The 19,097-nt window shown below is 49.9% G+C and overlaps 1 protein-coding gene across 1 annotated transcript; it reads left to right on the forward strand.

The window, feature by feature from the left end:
* Window positions 1-4,454, forward strand: Crabp2 (cellular retinoic acid binding protein 2). Its single transcript, XM_021196530.2, has 4 exons — window positions 1-230; window positions 3,185-3,363; window positions 3,547-3,663; window positions 4,046-4,454. The coding sequence occupies exons 1-4, from the start codon at window positions 161-163 to the stop codon at window positions 4,094-4,096; spliced, it is 417 nt and encodes a 138-aa protein (XP_021052189.1). The 5' UTR covers window positions 1-160; the 3' UTR covers window positions 4,097-4,454.
* The last annotated feature ends 14,643 nt before the right edge of the window (window positions 4,455-19,097 follow it).

A 19,097-nucleotide genomic window follows, 5' to 3' on the forward strand; every position in this document is an offset into this window, starting at 1 on the left:
CTCTGGCGCCCAGCGGCTGTGCAATTGTCCTCCACGCGGCTTGGTCCCCAGGTGGAAGGATCTGTTCTGCAAAGGAGACAGCAAAGTATCTTTAGCCTAAAGGACTCGGCGTCCAGTGTTCTAGTTGAAGATCTAAGGAGAAAGCCACCTTGCTGCCACTATGCCTAACTTTTCTGGCAACTGGAAGATCATCCGATCGGAAAACTTTGAGGAAATGCTAAAAGCTCTGGGTAAGGAGGTTTTCGTGAGTTGGGAAGGAGGGCAAGAAGGGCGCTGGGGTCTTTAGAGCTGAGGCCGAATAAACGGAAGGAGGCCGAACCAAGGAATGTGTGCCTGGGAGTCTGCACCCCAGGAAAGGGGCGTGCCGGATACCCTGGGTCCTGGGGCACCAGGCCCAAGACTCTTAAATCCTACTTTCTGAGGCTGGGCGCCCACCAGTGCCAGCTTCAACGGTGACTCAGAGCCTGTGAAGCAAGTAGAAACCAGAAGCACGAGGTTAGTCTCAGGAGGGGTTGGCTAGCCTCAGCGCCTGGACCTGCTGACCAGGGCACCTGGCTCTGAGCTTTAAGAATCCAGAATCCAGGCAGGGAGCCCCTAGGAGACATTCCAAGATCTTGCCAAGTACCCTAACAGTAACCCAATCCGGAGGACAGGTCCATTATCCTCAACACTTGGCTCCGCCCACCAGGTGGTCCACCACTTCAGCTCCCCGACCCTCCCCCACACCTTGCACTTCCCACTCCAGTCTCCCCACCCCACCCCCACCTGTGAGACACATATTTTCCTACAGCAACCGGCTCCCAAGCCCTAAAATCGCTCTGGACAATTACCACTTTCTTAGATTTCAACAAATGTCCTCGTGTGAAACACCAATCCCCATTTCTGAAAGTCTAGGATTGCCTCCCTCCTAGCCACAGACCAGCTGCACCCGGCGCAACTGGGCTGTTAGCCAAGGGTGGGAACACAGGATCCACCCAGACTTTCCCTACCCACCTTCTATTACCCGCTAGGATGCGACGGGGCTAGAAGGTATAGGAAAGGAGAGACATCTGCGGAGAGATGGAGTTAACCGCCCCAGGGAGTGGAAACTACCCCAGAGCCTAAGGGTCAGCACGCCTTCCATTTCTGCACTGGAGAGGAGCCCCTGCTGTGGGAAGCAGGGGATACCCTTGAGGAGCTAGGGACTGTATGAGTGAGTCTGGAGCTAAAAAGAATGTTGCGAGGGCAGTAGGGCCTCGGTTCTCATCTTTCCTCGCTGTTCATTCTCTTTGTGTCAGCTAACCGCAATGATTCTTAGAGTCATACCCAGTTTTCTTGCTCTGCCCTTGCGAAATTAAAGATCAGAGAACAGAAATTTTCAGAAAAATCTATTGCTGTTTCCTCCCCCATTCGCTCTGAATTCTGGCCCCTCTCCGCCTGGCATCACCCCCTACCACCACCCCGGGTTCCAGCTGCAGAGTAAGGCCCAACCCTACAGTCTGCCTTCATAATGTTTGTCCTCCCCGCAGGGTCTCTCTGAGCCACGCGACTTGCTAGGGGGTAGATTGCAAACAGACCCGTTGTTACACAAACTGCCCGTGTCAGCCAAGGTCAGCTGAGCCAGGACCCCAGCTCTGCAGGCACCAAGGACTGGGGGAGGCGACTGGGGGAGGCGGGATTCTCCTGAACACAGCCTCTAGAGACTCCACAGTCCCCGTTCAGGGTCCATATTGTGGGGGAGTTCAGGGCTCACCATGATAATCAGGGCAAACACAGCCAGTCTTTCGGTTTGGGGCTGAATGAAGTGTCAGTTTTCTTCTCAGGAACCCAGAGCTATGGAATGCATGAGTATTTGTGTGTATATATGGGGGCGGCGGGGAAGACGATTGCACGGTGGCAGTGGCTTGTCCCCTGTAGCACCTTGAAGGGCCAGTTCTTCACCTCACCAGGCTTAGAAAGGTGGGGGTGGAGCCTCCTATTGGTGGCCCTACCTTCTGGTGTCCCAGCAGAGGGTTGCTATCCTCCATTTATAGAGCCCTCTTCACAGCTGGGGTGGGGGCAGGGAAGAGAAAGTATATGAATGAGGACACAGACTCTAAATACACAGAAGCTGAGCGGGTCGACCCTTGGATGATTCTTGGGGCTAGGGACATCAGAGGGGAGGCAGGACACTCCCATCCTCTCTTCCCCTTCCCTCCTTTCGAGACAGCAGAGGTTTCCCTTGAAAGAGACCTGGGAATATTACAGAGAGCAGTCTGGTGCAGAAAACTTTGTCCAAACCTAGTTTCAGCTTTTTCTTTTTTATTTGCATATATTACCTGCATGTAATAATGGGTTTCACTATGTTCTGGCTTTTTTTTTTTTTTTTAAATGGTTTTTTGAGTCAGGGTTTCTCTGAGTAGTTCTGGCTGTTCTGGAACACACTCTATAGAGCAGGTTGGTGAGTTTGAACTCAGAGATCCATCCCCCTGCCTCTGCCTCCCCAAAAAGGTGTGCACCACCATGCCCTGCTATGTTGTGGTTCTTTCATCCATTGTACTTGTATATATATATATATATTTCCAGAAAATGAATGTGCACTTGGCCTTGTGTGTCCTCAGTTCTTACCATGGAGCCATGGGACAATTAGAAGAAGCTGGTGTCTCCATTTGGCACTTGAGGAATCTGAAGCCAGAGACACTTAAGCTCAGGGTTACTCAGTTTTCCTCCGTATCCTCCTCTGTATCCTCCTCAGCTGAGAATCTGCTCCCCGGGTTTGGGAGGGGCAGGGATTGTGCAAATAAAGACCTAACAGGGTAGGTAGCTGGGACAGAGAGGGAAGCAACCTGCTTGCCTGGTCTACCCTGCAAGTGGGCATGGAGAATTTAGTAACGGCCAAGCCTACCTCAACTGGTCTCAAACCCAGTGGTGAGAGGCCAGAGTGAGGGAAAGTGAATGCACCGGGTAGCGGGTAGCGCATGGGGGATGTTGACCCTAAGGGTGCTAGGAATGTGTTGCTGGAATTTGGGGAGTCCTGTCCACCTACTGACTCAACAAGGTGGGGTCCCATAGCCTGCCTCACCTGGATCCCTCTCTTTCCTCCTTCAATTTATAGCCTTCTGCCTCCTCCCCTATCATCACCCCTCCCTACACGCCCCCCCCCCTTCAACACACACACAGGCCATCAGGGCTCAGATGGGGCTACTCCAGCTGTCTCACCCTGCAGGGGTGAACATGATGATGAGGAAGATCGCTGTGGCTGCAGCCTCCAAGCCAGCAGTCGAGATCAAACAGGACAATGACAGTTTCTACATCAAAACCTCCACCACTGTGCGAACCACGGAGATTAACTTCAAGATCGGGGAGGAGTTTGAGGAGCAGACTGTGGATGGGAGACCCTGTAAGGTGAGGGACAGGGAGGGCCCCCTCCGAGTCACAGCACCTACTTGCCACTCTAGCTTCCCTAGACTCTTCGCTCTCATGAAGGAGTCCCTAAGGAGTGCAGGGTGCTGGAAAGGGGTCTGCCTCTCCTCCCTATCTCTTGCACAGGCCCTTACTGTGAGCTCTTTGGCCTCTGGTCTCTTGCAGAGTTTGGTGAAATGGGAGAGTGAAAACAAAATGGTGTGCGAGCAGAGGCTTCTGAAGGGGGAGGGCCCCAAGACCTCCTGGAGCCGAGAACTGACCAATGATGGAGAGCTGATCCTGGTGAGCCCTGCCCCCTCCCCTCCCCTGGAAGAACCCCTGCAGCCTTCAGCGGACTCTGCGGGGCTCCAAGCTCCAGCAGTTTTAAAAGCAGCTGTGGCCACTGCCCTCAACCTCCCGATGGGGGCTGTTTGGAAATGCTAACCCTTTTGGGTGCAACAAAGGTGTGCCCAGAGGAGCCCAGAGTTTTCCAGCAGGCTATCCCTGACTGCCTCTGGACTCCAGTGGGTTTCTGCTTGATCCCCAGCAATGATGCCCCTGCATCCTTGCATCTGTTCTTGCCTGTTTGGGCTTGGAAGTAAAAACGCTCTACCTTCCATCCCCTCCCTCCTTTAAAAGAAAGATAGCCCGGTACTTCACCAGCCAACTACCTCTATCTTTACAGACCATGACAGCAGATGACGTTGTGTGCACCAGGGTCTACATCCGAGAGTGAGTGCCTATGGATCCAAGAACTACCTGAGACTTCCGCTCCTGCTACAGGCCACAAACCTCCCTCCCATGTTCATCTTACACACTAGCTTTCCCCTTACTCCTGAGGGTCACTGCTTCCTCAAAGACCTTTTGTTCTTTGCCTTCTCTATGCCAGAGAGGGGCAGACCACGAAAGCTCAGAACCCTCCCACTGCCATTTGCCCCCCCCCCCCCACCCCACCCCCCACCAGGCCAGCAGTCCCAGCTCCATAGCAGGGTCCTTCCTGGAAGAGATTGTCTGGCCTCTACTCCTTATCCTGTAGTCTGTGTGATTTAGAATATTTATTGGTTAATTTTATTAAAATGTTTTAAAATGTAAAATCCTTCTGTGGCTCCCTGGGAAGTGGTAGTCACTGGTCCGGTTTAGCCTTGTCTGAAGTGCACTGGGAAAGGTCTCTGTCCCAGCAGGTCAGCTGACCTGTGCCCTACCTGCATGCCATGAGTATCTCCTCTATTCTAGAGCTGACTCCCACTCTCTCTACCTGTTTTCCCTGTGGTGACACTGGTCTGTCACATGGTTCGGGATGAGCTCATTAGCACCCACAGGTTGACCTTGCTCCTGCCTAGGTCTCTCAGGGAAAGGTCTCCTACCTTGTCTCTGCCACTCTTTTCTCCCCACCTCTAGGCCTCTCACATGACCTTTCTGCTCCTGGCTTCCCACCTCCCAGGCTCCTTAGCGGTCCCCCCTGAGCCTGTAGAGTAGACACTGAGCTGTTCCAGGTGTGACCACAGGCAGGTTACCAAGCATCTTTGTGCCTGTTTTTCTTTTTAAAACATATCATTGGTTTTGTTTTGTTTTGTTTTTCATTTAAATTTTTTTTTATTTTATTATTTTCTGTGTATGAGTGTCTTGCCTGCATGTATGTCTGTGCACCACATGCGTGCCTTGGGAGGTGGGGAGCCTCCATGTGGGTGCTAGGAATCAAGCCTGGGTCCTTGGCAAGAATGACAAATGCTTTTAAAACCACTGGGCCAACTCTCCAGCCCCTACCCCTTTTGTTTTGTTTTTGTTTTCTGAGACAAAGTTTCTCTGTGTAGCCCTGGCTGTCTTGGAACTTACTCTGTAGATCAGGCTGGCCTCGAATTCAGAAATCCTCCTGCCTCTCTCTACCTCCCAAGTGCTGGGATTAAAGGTGTGTGGCACCATTACTGCCCACAAAACTGTTTTAAAGCATGATGGCTTATACCTTTAATCCCAGCACTTGGGAGGCTGAAGCAATGAGTGAGTTTGAAGCCCGCCTAGCACAGTGTGACTGGTCTCAGAGTGACTCAGGGGAATGGCTCGGTGGGTAAGTGCTTGTTATGGGAGCATGAGCACCCAAGTTTGGATCCTTGGAACTCAAACAGTATGGCTGAATGTGGTAGCATTCTTCCAGGGAGGTAGGAGGCAGAGATAGACAAGAATCCCTGTAGGTTCATGGGCTAGCCTGGTGTACAGAGTGGCGATCAGCAAAACAGCAAGAGAACATATTTCAAAGAAAGTTGAAGACAAGAAGTGACTCATGAGGCTGTCCTCTGATCTCCACTTGTGTTATGACCTGTGTCTGCCTTCACACACACACACACACACACACACACACACACACACACACGAGAGAGAGAGAGAGAGAGAGAGAGAGAGAGAGAGAGAGAGAGGGCACACTACCACCACCACCACCACCAAAAACAACTCAGGGCTGGACATGGCTTTCCTAATGCTAGAGTGCTTGCCTTGTGTACAAGACCCTGGGTTCAATCCCTAGTACTGGGGGCAGATCATAGAATTGGGGCTGGGACTGTAGTTTAGTGACAGAGCACTTGCCTAGCATGTGCAAGGCCCCAAGTTCCATCTTCACCACAAAAACCAAAGTGAACCCCACAAACTCATATGATGTTTGGCTTATGTACTAGTAAATTCTCCCTGGATCTAGTTAGCTTTAGATATAGCTGGGTCCAAAGCCTCAGAGACATCACCGCCTCTCCTCGTCCCCCTACTTTGCACTGGTCACATTCAACCTTGTTACAAATCACTTTTACCAGTAAAAAGGAGCCTCATATACCAACAAGCTTACAAAGGTACACAGCCTGAGACATACTGACAAGGAACATTCTCTACTTGGGTCCATCTCTTCAGGTCCTAAGCCTTGATCAGCGGCTGCTCAGACTCCAGGATCATCTTTAGACTAGTTGCTATCAACAGGGCAAAGTTCAGTAATGAGTCAAGTCTGTGCCTTGAGTCACACGTTGCTAAGGACCAGGCGGGACCCTGATCATTCCTCAGAAACCCAAAGGGTAGGAAGGAATTTCTTCCATGAAGAAGGTCACTATGATCCCAAAGTTCCTCACCCACAAAGCAGTGTTTATAAACACATGACTCTCAGCAGTACGAAGCCTTTACAAGCTGATGGTTTAGAGCCAGGCCTGCTGGTGCTGCAGGTGGAGGCAGAAAGAAGACCAGGCGTTTGAGGCCGGCCTAGGCTGAGAGACCCTCTCAGGACAAAAATAAACCAAAAGTGATGGATTTGGCTAAGCTTAATGATGCAAACCTGCAGTTCTAGAACATGGGAAACTAAGGCAGGAGGGCCCTTGCAAGTCTGAAGCCAGCCTGGTCTACATAGGGGGACTTTGGCTCAACCCCTCACCCCCCCAAAAAAAGCCAGGCATGTTGGTGCACACCTTTAATCCCAATTCCAGGAGGCAGAGGCAGGTGGATCTCTGTGAGGTCAAGGCCAGCAGTCTACATCGGGAGTTCCAGGACAGCCAGGGCTACGTAGAGACCCTGTCTCAAAACAATAAAATTTCCAAAATGAAAAAAGGCTAATGAAATACCCGGATGGGTAAAAGCAATAGCCATGAAAACTCAATGACCCGAGTTTGATTCCTGGGACTCACAATGGAAGGAGAACCAACTCCTGAAAGTCGTCCTCTGACCTTCACATGTGTGCATGGCATATGCAAACCCTCACTCACACATCATAACAACAAAATAAAACTGCTCTCTTGGACGGCACGTATGCTACAACTGAAAAGGGGCACATGGTATTTTTCAGAACACCAAAAGTGTGTGTGTGTGTGTGTGGGGGGCTACTTCTCTAGTTCACTCTGCACAATTTTAGGGAAATCCTGTAAAACGTAACTGTTATCACTTCAATATTTATCTGAAAAATTAACAAGGGTTTGGGGTGGATCTAAGCTGTCACAGTAGAGTGCATGTTTAGCATGTACAAAGCCCAGATTTTCAGCACCAGCGCTCCAAAACCAGAAACAAAAAAATCAGACAAAATAACAAAACAAAAATTACCTTAGCTACCTCTTCATGTCCAACATGAACTATAAACTGGTATTCGATGACCTTTAATGACCCCCTACCCATTCCACATCTAGCTCCCCTCCACCTGTCTCCCCAGCTTGGCTCTAGGTGGTGTCCCTTTCTGTTGCTGCTGCCATGTGAATGCCCAAGGCTTCCTCTCCTAGGAAGCCAGGGTGAGTCAGGACCAGGTCTCAGGCTTGTAAAGGGGCTTGGGGTGCTGCTTGGAAGAACTTGAGTTAGAGAAATGAAAGCGATTGAAGAACAGGCAGGAGGCCAATGTCTGGGCCCACGGTAGAGAAAGAGTGTGGTGGAGAATGTGGACTCCCTCTGTAGATGGGAGGGCTTGGGGGTGCTGGGTGCTGAGCAAGGCCTTGGGACACCTGACTCTGGTCTTTTCACAAATGGGGAAAAGTCTGTTGAGGGCTGGCTGCATAAAAGGGTCTTTCTCCCAGCTGGTTCCTTGTTGGAGTCCATGGCTCAGCTTCAGGTCTCACTTTCTTTGTTCTTCCTACCTTGTCTGTCCCCAGCCTTCAACATGGCCTCTGTGCTGCCCTCCTCTGGTGTCCTGGGGTCTGGATCCATGGATCTGAGCTCCTCAATCTGATCATAGGCTCCTCAGAGTCAAGGGCTCCCTGGGAGGTTTGTTCTCTGGGCTGTTTACAGCAGGCGTGAGAGGGAAATCTCGGCCCTGGTTAAGGTGATGGGATCAGGGTGTTCCCACGGTCCCACCTGACTCAGCTGTGGAGGAGCTGCTCAGCTTCCTGCTCTGCCACAGTCACCACAACCAGCAGAGCCTCTTTCCCTACCTGACCTGAGTAAATCTTCCTTACTCAACAGTGCTGCTGGGAACAAGGGCCTCTCAGGTCCCCCACCCACCACGTCCCTGAGAATCTGTGTGGTCTCTGTAGGTAAAGCCTCCCCTCTCTGAAGCCCGTGTTTCTAAGAGTGTAACCATGGGAAAGCCAAGAGAGAGAGATAAAGCAGAGGCAAGGGAAGGGGCCGTGTGTGTGATGAGATGGCTGGGGTACTGCCAGGCACCGCAGAGTCTATCAGTGCCAGAGGGAGAAGTTGGAGAAGTGGAGATGACTCTTCCTGCTCCTGCCCTCCAAGAGACAGGAGCTCTGAGTTAAGGGAAAGGCACTTTAAGGACAAACTTAGAGATCCTGGACACATGAAGAGACCAGGGAAGATCCAGGCATGAGCTCGAGCGCACACACACACACATACACACACACACACATATACATACGCACACACACATACACACATACATACGTGTGCGCGCGCGCACACACACACACACACCACCTAGAGAGAGAGAGCCAAAGAATGGAAAAGAGACAAAGAATAAGATAGAAGGCTGGGCAGGGAGGTGGGGCTAGGGAGGGTCAGAGAGAGTAAAGAGATCTGGACCCGGAGGCCCGAGATTCTCTAAAGGGGCAGGGTGAGGGAAGAAAGGACCAGGCCCTATGACCCCAGGGCCTGACAAAGAGCTTATGACCCTCTGCAGGCCAAGATGGATGAGACTGGATGCCAGGGCCTTTGTGGTGGGGAAGAAAGGAAGCTACTCTAAGGAGGGCCTGAAGCTTGGGGGCAGGGGTGACCCCTACCCCTTTCTTCCCTGAAGGAACTTCTGTGTTGGTGAGAATTGGGGAATGGGCTGAGTCCAACTGGGTATTTTTCCAGGCTGGGTCATCTGTCCCACTTGAGCAGGACAGGGGGACAGGGCTGAGAGTGTAACTACAGAGAAACCAGTTGAGTTATAGGTAAATGAGGGCAACCAAGGCAGAGGAAGGCCCCTGCAGAGGCTACTGAGGGACCAGCAAGGGTACCCTGTCCAGGCCTTCCCACCTCTCCTTTGGGCCTGGCACTGCCCTCCTGACCTGGCTTCCTCTTGCCTTTTCCCGTTGGGTTGGCTCTGCTAGTCGAGAAACCAGTTCTGTTCCTGTCTGGATAAGGATCTCAGCCGTCTCTTTCCAGGCCACTGCAGAAACCTGTCAGGTCAACAGCACCTGTGACAGCACCTCCAGCTGTGAGAACACCCACCACACCTCCACCCAGGCCCTGCCTCACCTCCTTCAGCTAGCCACAGTCCCTTAGCCCTAGTTCCCTGCTTCAGGGAAAAACCCTCTAGCTCCATGCCCCAGAAGTACCTCCACATGTCTACCTGGCCTCTCCCTGGAACCTGTCTGCTCTTCAGAGCAGGTGGAAAAGACAGAGCCCTCCCTTGGCCTTTTCTTGGGTGCCCCGAAGCCAGGTACAACTTCTGGTGGCTTCCTTTCCTCAGCAGCTGCCTGAACTCCTTAGCCCCTCCCTAGCTCCCCATAGCTGGCTGCTGTAATAATTGTTCCCCTTAGCAGGCAGGGGAGCCCCTTGCATAGTCACTGGCCTGAAGGGTTGACCTTACTTAACCCCAGCCCCCCCTGGGCTCTTTGTGAGCCATCATTCATTTTCCATGACAGCCTAGCCTTTTTATTCTTTGGAACAGCAGCCCCCTCCCTCCTTAGAGAAAAGACTGAAAGGTCAACTCTACTTTTCTTCTTCCTCATCAAAACTCTTGCCACTCTCTAACTTTGTCAGTTACCCGGACGCCCGGGGGCCCCTCCTTGTTCCTCTCCTAACCAACCGTAGCTTCCCTGAGGGATCTGGCCATATTGGGCGGGGTGGGGGTGCTAGAGTAGCAGCAGAGGTCTGTTCTGGAAGCATCCGGGGTGTAGGTGTTGAGCAGTGACTAGCTTGGTTCCATCTCCACCCTTTGAGGTAACCCAGTGTGTCAGGCCAGGCCGGGACTCCAGCTGGTGACTCAGACCCCAGCAGCCCACAGCTCAGCTGTCTTGGGCTGACCGAGTTCCCAGCAGTGGGATCGTAGAACCATAGAACAGAGTCCCAGAAGAAAGAGGTCCCTGGATTGTGTCTCTCCTTAGTGTGGAAGAAAAGGAAATGTAAAGATGTCAGGGAAACTCTGGGTCACATCACATGGGTGATATGACAACTCAGCTTGGTCCTGGAGACAGCAGTAGATATCCTCCTCCATCTTCTTCACCTCCAGCAAAGGGAGGACTTTGGGGGTGGGTGGGAAGGCATGGTGACCAATCCCAGGTCCTTCCACTGAAGCAGGCAAGTCTGCTTGTGGATGCCACACATGGGTAGTCCTTCAAGCTCAAGGGGGAATCACCAGTTGATGGTCCAGGGGGAATTTGAAGTCCCGACCTACTGATACAGCAAAGCCACCTTCCCTGGCCCTGCCCCAGGAGAACTAGGGAAGGCGAGCCTTGTGTTCAAGTGGGCAGAGTTGACTCCACTTCTTCCCCCACTTCTCATTGAAGTAATGGCTCCCCTCAGGCCTGGTAAGAACATTCATGAACATTCCTGTCTTCCCTACTCCCCGAAGCCAGGGGCTTGCTTGCTGGGCGGGCACTGTGGTGCTGTTGAAGGGCAAGCTTTTCTCCACTCTGTCAGGCTTCCAATGACGAGCTTGCCTGACTCCCGTTCTGTCCCTTCTTCACAGTGGGGAAGAGGCTAAATCTTTCGGGGGGGGGGGAGACCTTCCCTTAAAGACCTTTCCGATCAGCAAGAACTGTAGAAACAGACATCAGGCCTAGCACCCCCATCTTGGGGGCAAGAAGAAGTCCCACAGCCCAGCAGACGCCTAGGGTTTCCTACAGCCTTCTCAAATTTGAAGTCTTTCCTAAAGGTTGACTTCAGGTTAAAGGTTCAGCTCCTCCGTGAGGTGAAACCCGGAGGACAAGGAAGAAAGGCGTGTGGACAGGCAGAAAATTTCTCCATGACTTTCCCTTTTCTCTGTCTTCTCTTTCCCAACCCTACTCTTTACTTAATCCCCCATTCAATTCACTGCTCCTGGCAGGGAGCCAGCATTGTTCCTGCCGACTCTGGTCTTCCCTCCTCCTTCCCACCCCGGCGGTGGGGACCCAGAGCAGCCCCTGCGGGTCAGGGCACAGTCTTCACTGCTGGCCCCGCCCGGGCCTGGAAAGATGAGAGTTTGGGTTTCTCAAACCCCCACTTATTCCGAATGCCATCAGCTCCGGAGGTAACTTCTAGAAAGCCCCCTCCCCGCAGCTGCTCTGCACCCAGCGGTGCTCCCCTCTCAGAGCTGCTTGAGCTAGGCTCTACTGGCCGGTAAGCCGGGGCTTGTGGTGGGCGGGGGCCCGGGCTGGAAGCCCAGAGCCCTCCGCTCGTCCCCCACCCTCCGCCCGCTTCTTTCTGCAGCTCCCTCTGTAGCTGGGGACTAAAGCCCACTCTGACGATTACCCGGGGCGGGACCAAGACAGAGAACCGAGAAGTATCTACAGTCTCCTGGTGAGGCCGCTGTGTGCTCCCTAAACCGATCCCCAAACAGGCTTCTCCCTCCCTCTGGCGGTAGCTCTCTGAAGCACAGTTGAGGGTTGTTTAGTTACGTTTTGTTTTTTTATTTTTGTTTGTTTGTTTTGCTTTAAAAATTTTGTTAGTATACAAAGAAATAATTTTATTGTGAGATTATGACACATATATATTATTATACGTTGTTCTTATTTGCAAACACACACACACACACACACACACACACACACTGCTTTCCTCCTCTTCCTCTCCCTCTTGCGGGTCCTCTTCCTTAACTTCCTTCGCTTGAGAGATGTCACAGAGTAGCTAGAGCACACCTCCAGGTCTGTCTGGGAGGGGGATCATCCAAGAGGCTGGGGTTAGATGTAGCCCTGGATGTCCTGGAATTCACAGAGATCCTGTCTCATAATACAAACAAACAAAACCCCAACAACAAACAAACAAACAAATCAGTAAGACAGGGGCTGTATCGATGGCTCATTGGTTAGGAACAGTTGCTGCTCTTTCAGTGGACCTGCCTGGGCGAGAGTTCCATCATCCACATGGTGACAACCATCTGTAACTCCTTTTCCAGGGAATCTAATGCCTTCATCTGGCCTCTTCAGACAGTAGGCATGCTTATAATTCACAGGCATGCATGCAGGCAAAACATTCATACACACACACACACACACACACACACACACACACACACACACACGGGTGGGGGGAACAATGATGAAAGCCAAGTCCAGGCTGAAGGGTAGAAGGAGGTGGAGGTAGGCTGATGTACTTGAGTGACAGCTGCAGCCACACCCACTCAGGAAGGATTGAACTTAGTGCCTGATGGCTTTCTTTTTTTTTAATTAGATATTTTCTTCATTTACATTTCTTTTTTTAAAAGATTTATTTATTTATTATATGTAAGTACACTGTAGCTGTCTTCAGACACTCCAGAAGAGGTTGTCAATCTTGTTACGGATGGTTATGAGCCACCATGTGGTTGCTGGGATTTGAACTCTGAACCTTTGGAAGTGCAGTCTCTTACCCACTGAGCCATCTCACCAGCCCCATTTACATTTCGAATGCTATCACCAAAGTCCCCTATACCCTCCCCACTAAGGGTTTCCTTCTTTCCTTCCTTCCTTCCTTCTTTTCTTTCTTTCTTTTTTTTTCTTTTTTTTTTNTTTTTTTTTTTTTGGTTTTTCAAGACAGGGTTTCTCTGTGTCAGAAATCCGCCTGCCTCTGCCTCCTGAGTGCTGGGATTAAAGGTGTGTGCCACCACTGCCTGTGGCTTTCTTTTCTTTCCCATTTTGTCCCATCTAACCCCAGCCTCTTGGATGATCCCCCTCCCAGACAGACCTGGAGGTGTGCTCTAGCTACTCTGTGACATCTCTCAAGCGAAGGAAGTTAAGGAAGAGGACCGGCAAGAGGGAGAGGAAAGGGAGAAAAGCAGAAAAGCAGTGTGTGTGTGTGTGTGTGTGTGTGTGTGTGTGTGTGTGTGTGTGCAAGCTCCAGTGTATATGTGTGTAGATGAAGACAAGAACTACCTATAATGATATGTGTGTGTGTGAAAATCCCACAATGAAACCTATTTTTTTTGTATATTAGCAAATAAAAAAAGATGAACTGGGTTGGAGCTATTCTATTCCCAGCACCCCATATGGCAGCTGGCTCACAACTATCTGCAACTCTAACTCCAGGGGATCTAACACCCCTCTTCTGCCATCTAGGAAGACAAAAGGTGTCAGATCCTCTGGAACTAGAGTTACAGCTAGTTGTGAGCTGCCATGTGAGTGTTAGGAATTGAATCCAGGTCCCTAACAAGAGCAGTAAGTGCCCTTAACAGTCAGCCACCTCACCAGGAGCCCAGCCCTGTATTTTGAGGTGAAGCGTGGAGCATGGGTGAGGGGATAAACTCAGGCCTGGTTCAGTCCCCTCTGCCTACTGCCGGCAACAATGCTCTGCTGTTTTGCCTCCCCTGTCCCACGGTGTCATTCTTGGTGCATTGCAGAACTTTCTGGACACTTTGGGATATAGAAACGTTCTGGATAGTCCTTCAGCATGTCCACGCCTTAGAGCTACAAATGTGAAGAACAAACAAGCAAAACAAACACTCTCGATGGTGAGGCTGAGGCAGGAGGATGGTGAGGCTGAGGCAGGAGGAGGATGGTGAGTTAGAGGTTAGTTTGTCTCAAAAATAAAAGAAATAAAAGAAATCTCTTTTTTTAAGCCAGGGCTTGATTGGCAGAGTGAATCCTGTACTCTTTGTCCCTGCCTGCCTGCCTTTTGACTGCAGAGGGACGGTGCCACCTGCCTGGCACTGGGGTTGGCCTATGTTGGCTGCAGCACTCCTGGGGTTAGGCCTTTGCTCCATAGCCTTCTCTCATGGGATGCTGTCCCCTATTCTCTGGCCCAGGGCCCAGGGAAGCAAGCCTGTGCCCTTGAGTCCTCCAGACAGGGCTGCCCAAAAATCCTTCTGTAGGAGACTGTGCCCACTCTCTTTGGAGGGTGGCATCCCCTCTGAGCAGGAGTGGAGAGCAATAGCTGCCCTGGTTTTGACCCAGCAGTCACCCTTGCTCCAGCACCACCACTGTGGCCCCTTGGTACTTTCATCTTCCCTCATGTGCCTGGTGGGGTAGAGCCCTTCAGGCAGGCCTGGAAACTTCTTGAGGGCATTTGCCCTAGTTAGATTTCTGTTACTGTGAAACAGGCCATGACCAAAAGCAACTTGAAAAGGAAACAGTTTATTTCACCTTATAACTCCCAGGTCATACTCCATCACTGAGGGAAGTTGGGGCAGAAATTCAAGACAGGAACTGAAGCAGAAGCCATGGAGGACCACTACTGACTGACTTGCTCTTCATGGGTGACTCAGCTTGCTTTTTTTTATATATAAAACCATGGATCACCTGCCTGGGGGTGACACTGGCCTCTGTGGAATGACCCCCCCACCCCCACTTATCATTAATCAAGAAAATGTGGGCTGGGCGAGTGGATGGTGCACACTTTTTTGTTTGTTTTGTTTTTCGAGACAGGGTTTCTCTGTGTAGCCCTGGCTGTCCTAGAACTTACTCTGTAGACCAGGCTGGCCTAAAACTCACAGAGATCCACCTGTCTCTGCCTCCAGAGGCTGGTATTGAAGGTGCGAGTCACTACCACCCTGTAGAGGGGCACACTTGTAATCTCAGCACTCAGAGGTAGAGGCAGGTGGATCCTGGTCTACAGAGTGAGCTCCAGGTCAGCTAAGGCCATATGGGAGGACGCTGTCTCAAAAACAAAAAGAAAGAAGAGAAATTACCCTCACAGACTTGCCTCCAGGACAGCCCACTGGAGGCCAGCCCTCAGGTGCTGTTTCCTCTTCTTAGACAACCCAAAACCCCATAACCAACCTCATCAGGAGAGTAGTGTGGTACTTGGGGGCCACTATGTTCAGGTTTGGATCTTAGCCACACCCCTGAGATACACAAGTCAGAGACATTACACATTATTCCAAGTTCCCACCCTGTCATCGGAGATGAAACCACCCCGTCCAGACCCTTGCTCACAGTGTTCACAGCGGTACTCAGTGTCCATCCCTTATGTGGGCACCGCATGTAACCTATACACTTCGTCCACTTTTAGAAAGCCACGTCCCTGAGTAAGGTCATGGCCTCCTATGACTCCAGCTCTTCACCCGAGCTACTCATCTTTTTTTGTTTGTTTGTTTGTTTTTGTTTGTTTTGTTTTTCGAGACAGGGTTTCTCTGTATAGCCCTGGCTGTCCTGGAACTCACTCTGTAGACCAGGCTGGCCTCGAACTCAGAAATCCACCTGCCTCTGCCTCCCGAGTGCTGGGATTAAAGGCGTGCACCACCACGCCCGGCGAGCTATTCATCTTTATCCTTCTGTTTACTGCTCTCCTCTCTTTTGCTATTGATTTTTAAAAACTAAAGTGAAAGTTTCCGTTTGTCTCTATTAAATACCACCTGGAAGTGTGGACCTCCACATGCACACTGTAACACATGTGCACACCTGCACACGAATACACAAAATAAATTAAAATGTAATAAAAAGTCAAAATGCCACCTATTGCTGTTTATTGACTGGTCTCCGTAGTGGCTCGGGTTGACTCTGAACTCATTGTGTCACTAGGAACCCAGGTTGACCTTGAATTCTTTTTTTTTTTTTTAAATAGTTTATTGTTTTGTGTTATTTTTAAAAAAGATTTATTTATTTTATGCATATAATGCACACCACCATTTCTCTCTCTGACACACCAGAAGAGGGCATCAGATCTTATTACAGATGGTTGTGAGCCAACATGTGGTTGCTGGGAATTGAACTCAGGACCTCTGGAAGTTTAGTCAGCGCTCTTAACTGCTGAGCCACCTCTCCAGCGCCATGATTTAAAAAAAATTTTTTTTTTAAAAATGCTTTGCCTGTGTGGATGTCTGTGTATGCAGTGGAGGCCAGACAAGGACACTGAATCCTCTGGAGTTTCCCACATTTGTGAGCTGTCATTGCTCAATGGGAATTGAACTCAGGTCCTCTGAAAGAATAGCCAGTGTGCTCTTAACATCTGAGCAATTTCTCCACCCACCCCCAAAAGGATACAGAGTCAAGAATGTGGGGTTTATTTACTTTGAGACAGGGACTCTCTAAATAGTCCTGGCTGTCCTAGAACTAGGTGGGTCAGGCTGGTCTCAAACTCACAGAGATCTGCCTCCCTCTACCTCCAAGAGTTGGGATTAGAAGCATGGGCCACTGTGGTGGTTTGAATGTGCTTGGCCCAGAGAGTAGCACTATTACAAGGTGTGGTGGGCTTTGAGACCCTCTTCCTAGTTGCCTGGAAGACAGTCTGCTCCTGGCTTCCTCTGGTTGAAGATGTAGAACTCTCAGCAACTCCTACGCTGTGGGCACTGCCATCTTCCCTGCCTTGATGATAATGGACTGAACCTCTGAACCTGTAAGCCAGCCCCTATTAAATGTTGTCCTTTATAAGAGTTGCCTTGGTCATGGAGTCTCTTTGCAGCAAACCCTCACAGTCACCATGACTCTGAGATTTTATTGTGGTTTTGGTTTATTTATTTATTTTTGGTTTTTAAAAAAAGATTTATTTTATTTATTTGAGTATACTGTAGCTGTCTTCAGACACATCAGAAGAGAGCGTCATATCCCATTACAGATGGTTGTGAGCCACCATGTAGTTGCTGGGAATTGAACTTAGGACCTCTGGAAGAGCAGTCAGTGCTCCTAACTGCTGAGCCATCTCTCTAGCCATATTGGCCTCTTGTATTCCTGACTGAACCCTTTGTGTACTGGGATTACAGATGTAATGCCAGGCCTAGCTCATTTCTCTCCAATTCTGTCAAGATCTCTTGTTTTTTTCATGAATGTAGATCTGATAAACATGGTTTCTACTCAATTCATGGCTAAAATAAAAGCATTTAGCATGGTCGAGTGCTTGCCTAGCATGCATGAATCACTAGGTTTAGGTCCCAGCACTGCTAAATGGAACACCACACCCTACCCATTTTCAATCGTCAGGGAAAAGGTCAGGCCCCTTCCTGGGTTGCCCAGACAGGCCTTGGCTTGGCTAGGGATCTCTGTCGCTGTTTTTTCTGTCTTGTTGTCTCTCTCTGTCTCTATCTTTTGTTGCTTTTCTCTGTCCCTGTTTTTGGGCCTCTGTCTCTCTGTCTTACTGTTCTTGGTTCTGCCTGTAGCTCTGTCTCTCTCTCTCTCTTTCTCTGTTGTCTCTTTCTCCCTGTTTGTATCTCTTGCTCTCAATGGCTGCTGATCTGCCTTGTGCTTACCTAGTGTAGTGGCCCATATGCTGTATGCTGTGGTCTTAGGGGATAATAATCACAACCACAATAACAACAGGGCCGGTGAGATGGCTCAGCAGTTAAGAGCACTGACTGCTCTTATGAAGGTCCTAAGTTCAAATCTCAGCAGCCACATGGTGGCTCACAACCACCCATTATGAGATCCGATGCCCTCTTCTGGCTCATCTGAAGACAGCCACAGTGTACTAATGTATAATAATAAATAAATATTAAAAAAAAGAGTTCTCGCTGTTCTTTAAAAACAACAACGGGCTGGGCATGGTGGCGCACGCCTTTAATCCCAGCACTGGGGAGGCAGAGGCAGGCGGATTTCTTTTTTTTTTTTTTTTTTTTTAGTTTTTTGAGACAGAGTTTCTCTGTGTAGCCCTGGCTATCCTGGAACTCACTTTTGTAGACCAGGCTGGCCTCGAACTCAGAAATAAAAGACAAGTTTTTTTGGTTTTGTTTTTAAATTTATTTATTATTATATTTAAGTACACTGTAGCTGTCTTCAGATGCACCAGAAGAGGGCATCAGATCTCATTACGGATGGTTGTGAGCCACTATGTGGTTGCTGGGATTTGAACTCAGGACCTTCGGAAGAGCAGTCGGTGCTCTTACCCACTGAGCCATCTCTCCAGCCTGGCAGGTGGATTTCTGAGTTCGAGGCCAGCCTGGTCTACAGAGTGAGTTCCAGGACAGCCAGGGCTATACAGAGAAACCCTGCCTTGAAAAACTAAACCCAAACCAAACCCAACCAAACAACAACAACAACAAAAACAACAACAAACCAATAAGAACAACAACCACAACACTGTAGCTGAAAGTCTCACAGATTCCTCAAAGCCAAGAATACAGCTCAAAGAATACTTGTCTAGTATTCATGGTGTCCTGGGGTCCACCCACACCACAGCAATCCTGTAACCAATGCAACCCCCAAAGGTTGAGAGAGGGTCCCTGTAGGTATAAATTTTTTCAACCTACTTAGTAGGGTGCTCTTACCCACTGAGCCATCTCACCAGCCCCCTTATTTATTTATTTATTTATTTATTTATTTATTTATATCAACCTACTTTTAATAGGGGTTCTAGCTTACCACCCAGTACAGGTAGTAGAAGAGAAGAGCTATTAGGTTATGGTGGAAGTGGACGTGATCACTAATAGTTCTTTGGAGGAGAGCTCAGTCATCTTTGACAGCAGTTCAGTCCCCATAGCAAACACCAAATACAGTTCAGTAGCTGCAGACCAGTCCTCTAGACAGGCAGACACCATGCATGAACCAGCAGCTATAGTCCAGTTCTCTCAGCAAGCAGACACCAGGCAGCTGTAGTTCAATCCTGAAGAAACTGCCAGGCTCACCAACGGACCTGAGGTGAGGCTGCAGAAGCAGCAAGCTGCCATGGGAACCTTGAGAGCAGTGCTTGGGTGAGTTTCTCTCAGAGGCAGCATTNTCACAAGCTGAGCCCAACAACACTATACATGATGAGTCAATACATGTGTGTCTTTAGCGAAGAATATCAAGGTGGAGCAAACCAAACTCAGTGCTCCTCTC

Source organism: Mus pahari, chromosome 4, assembly GCF_900095145.1.
Source record: "Mus pahari chromosome 4, PAHARI_EIJ_v1.1, whole genome shotgun sequence".
NCBI classification, from domain to species: Eukaryota; Metazoa; Chordata; class Mammalia; order Rodentia; family Muridae; genus Mus; species Mus pahari.

What these genes read in the sequence shown, in the direction of transcription:
- Crabp2 (XM_021196530.2), top strand. Translation starts at nt 161, where the DNA reads ATGCCTAACTTTTCTGGCAACTGGAAGATCATCCGATCGGAAAACTTT. An exon ending in GGAAATGCTAAAAGCTCTGG is followed by an intron (nt 231 to 3,184) that starts GTAAGGAGGTTT and finishes CTCACCCTGCAG; the next exon opens with GGGTGAACATGATGATGAGG. An exon ending in ATGATGGAGAGCTGATCCTG is followed by an intron (nt 3,664 to 4,045) that starts GTGAGCCCTGCC and finishes CTATCTTTACAG; the next exon opens with ACCATGACAGCAGATGACGT.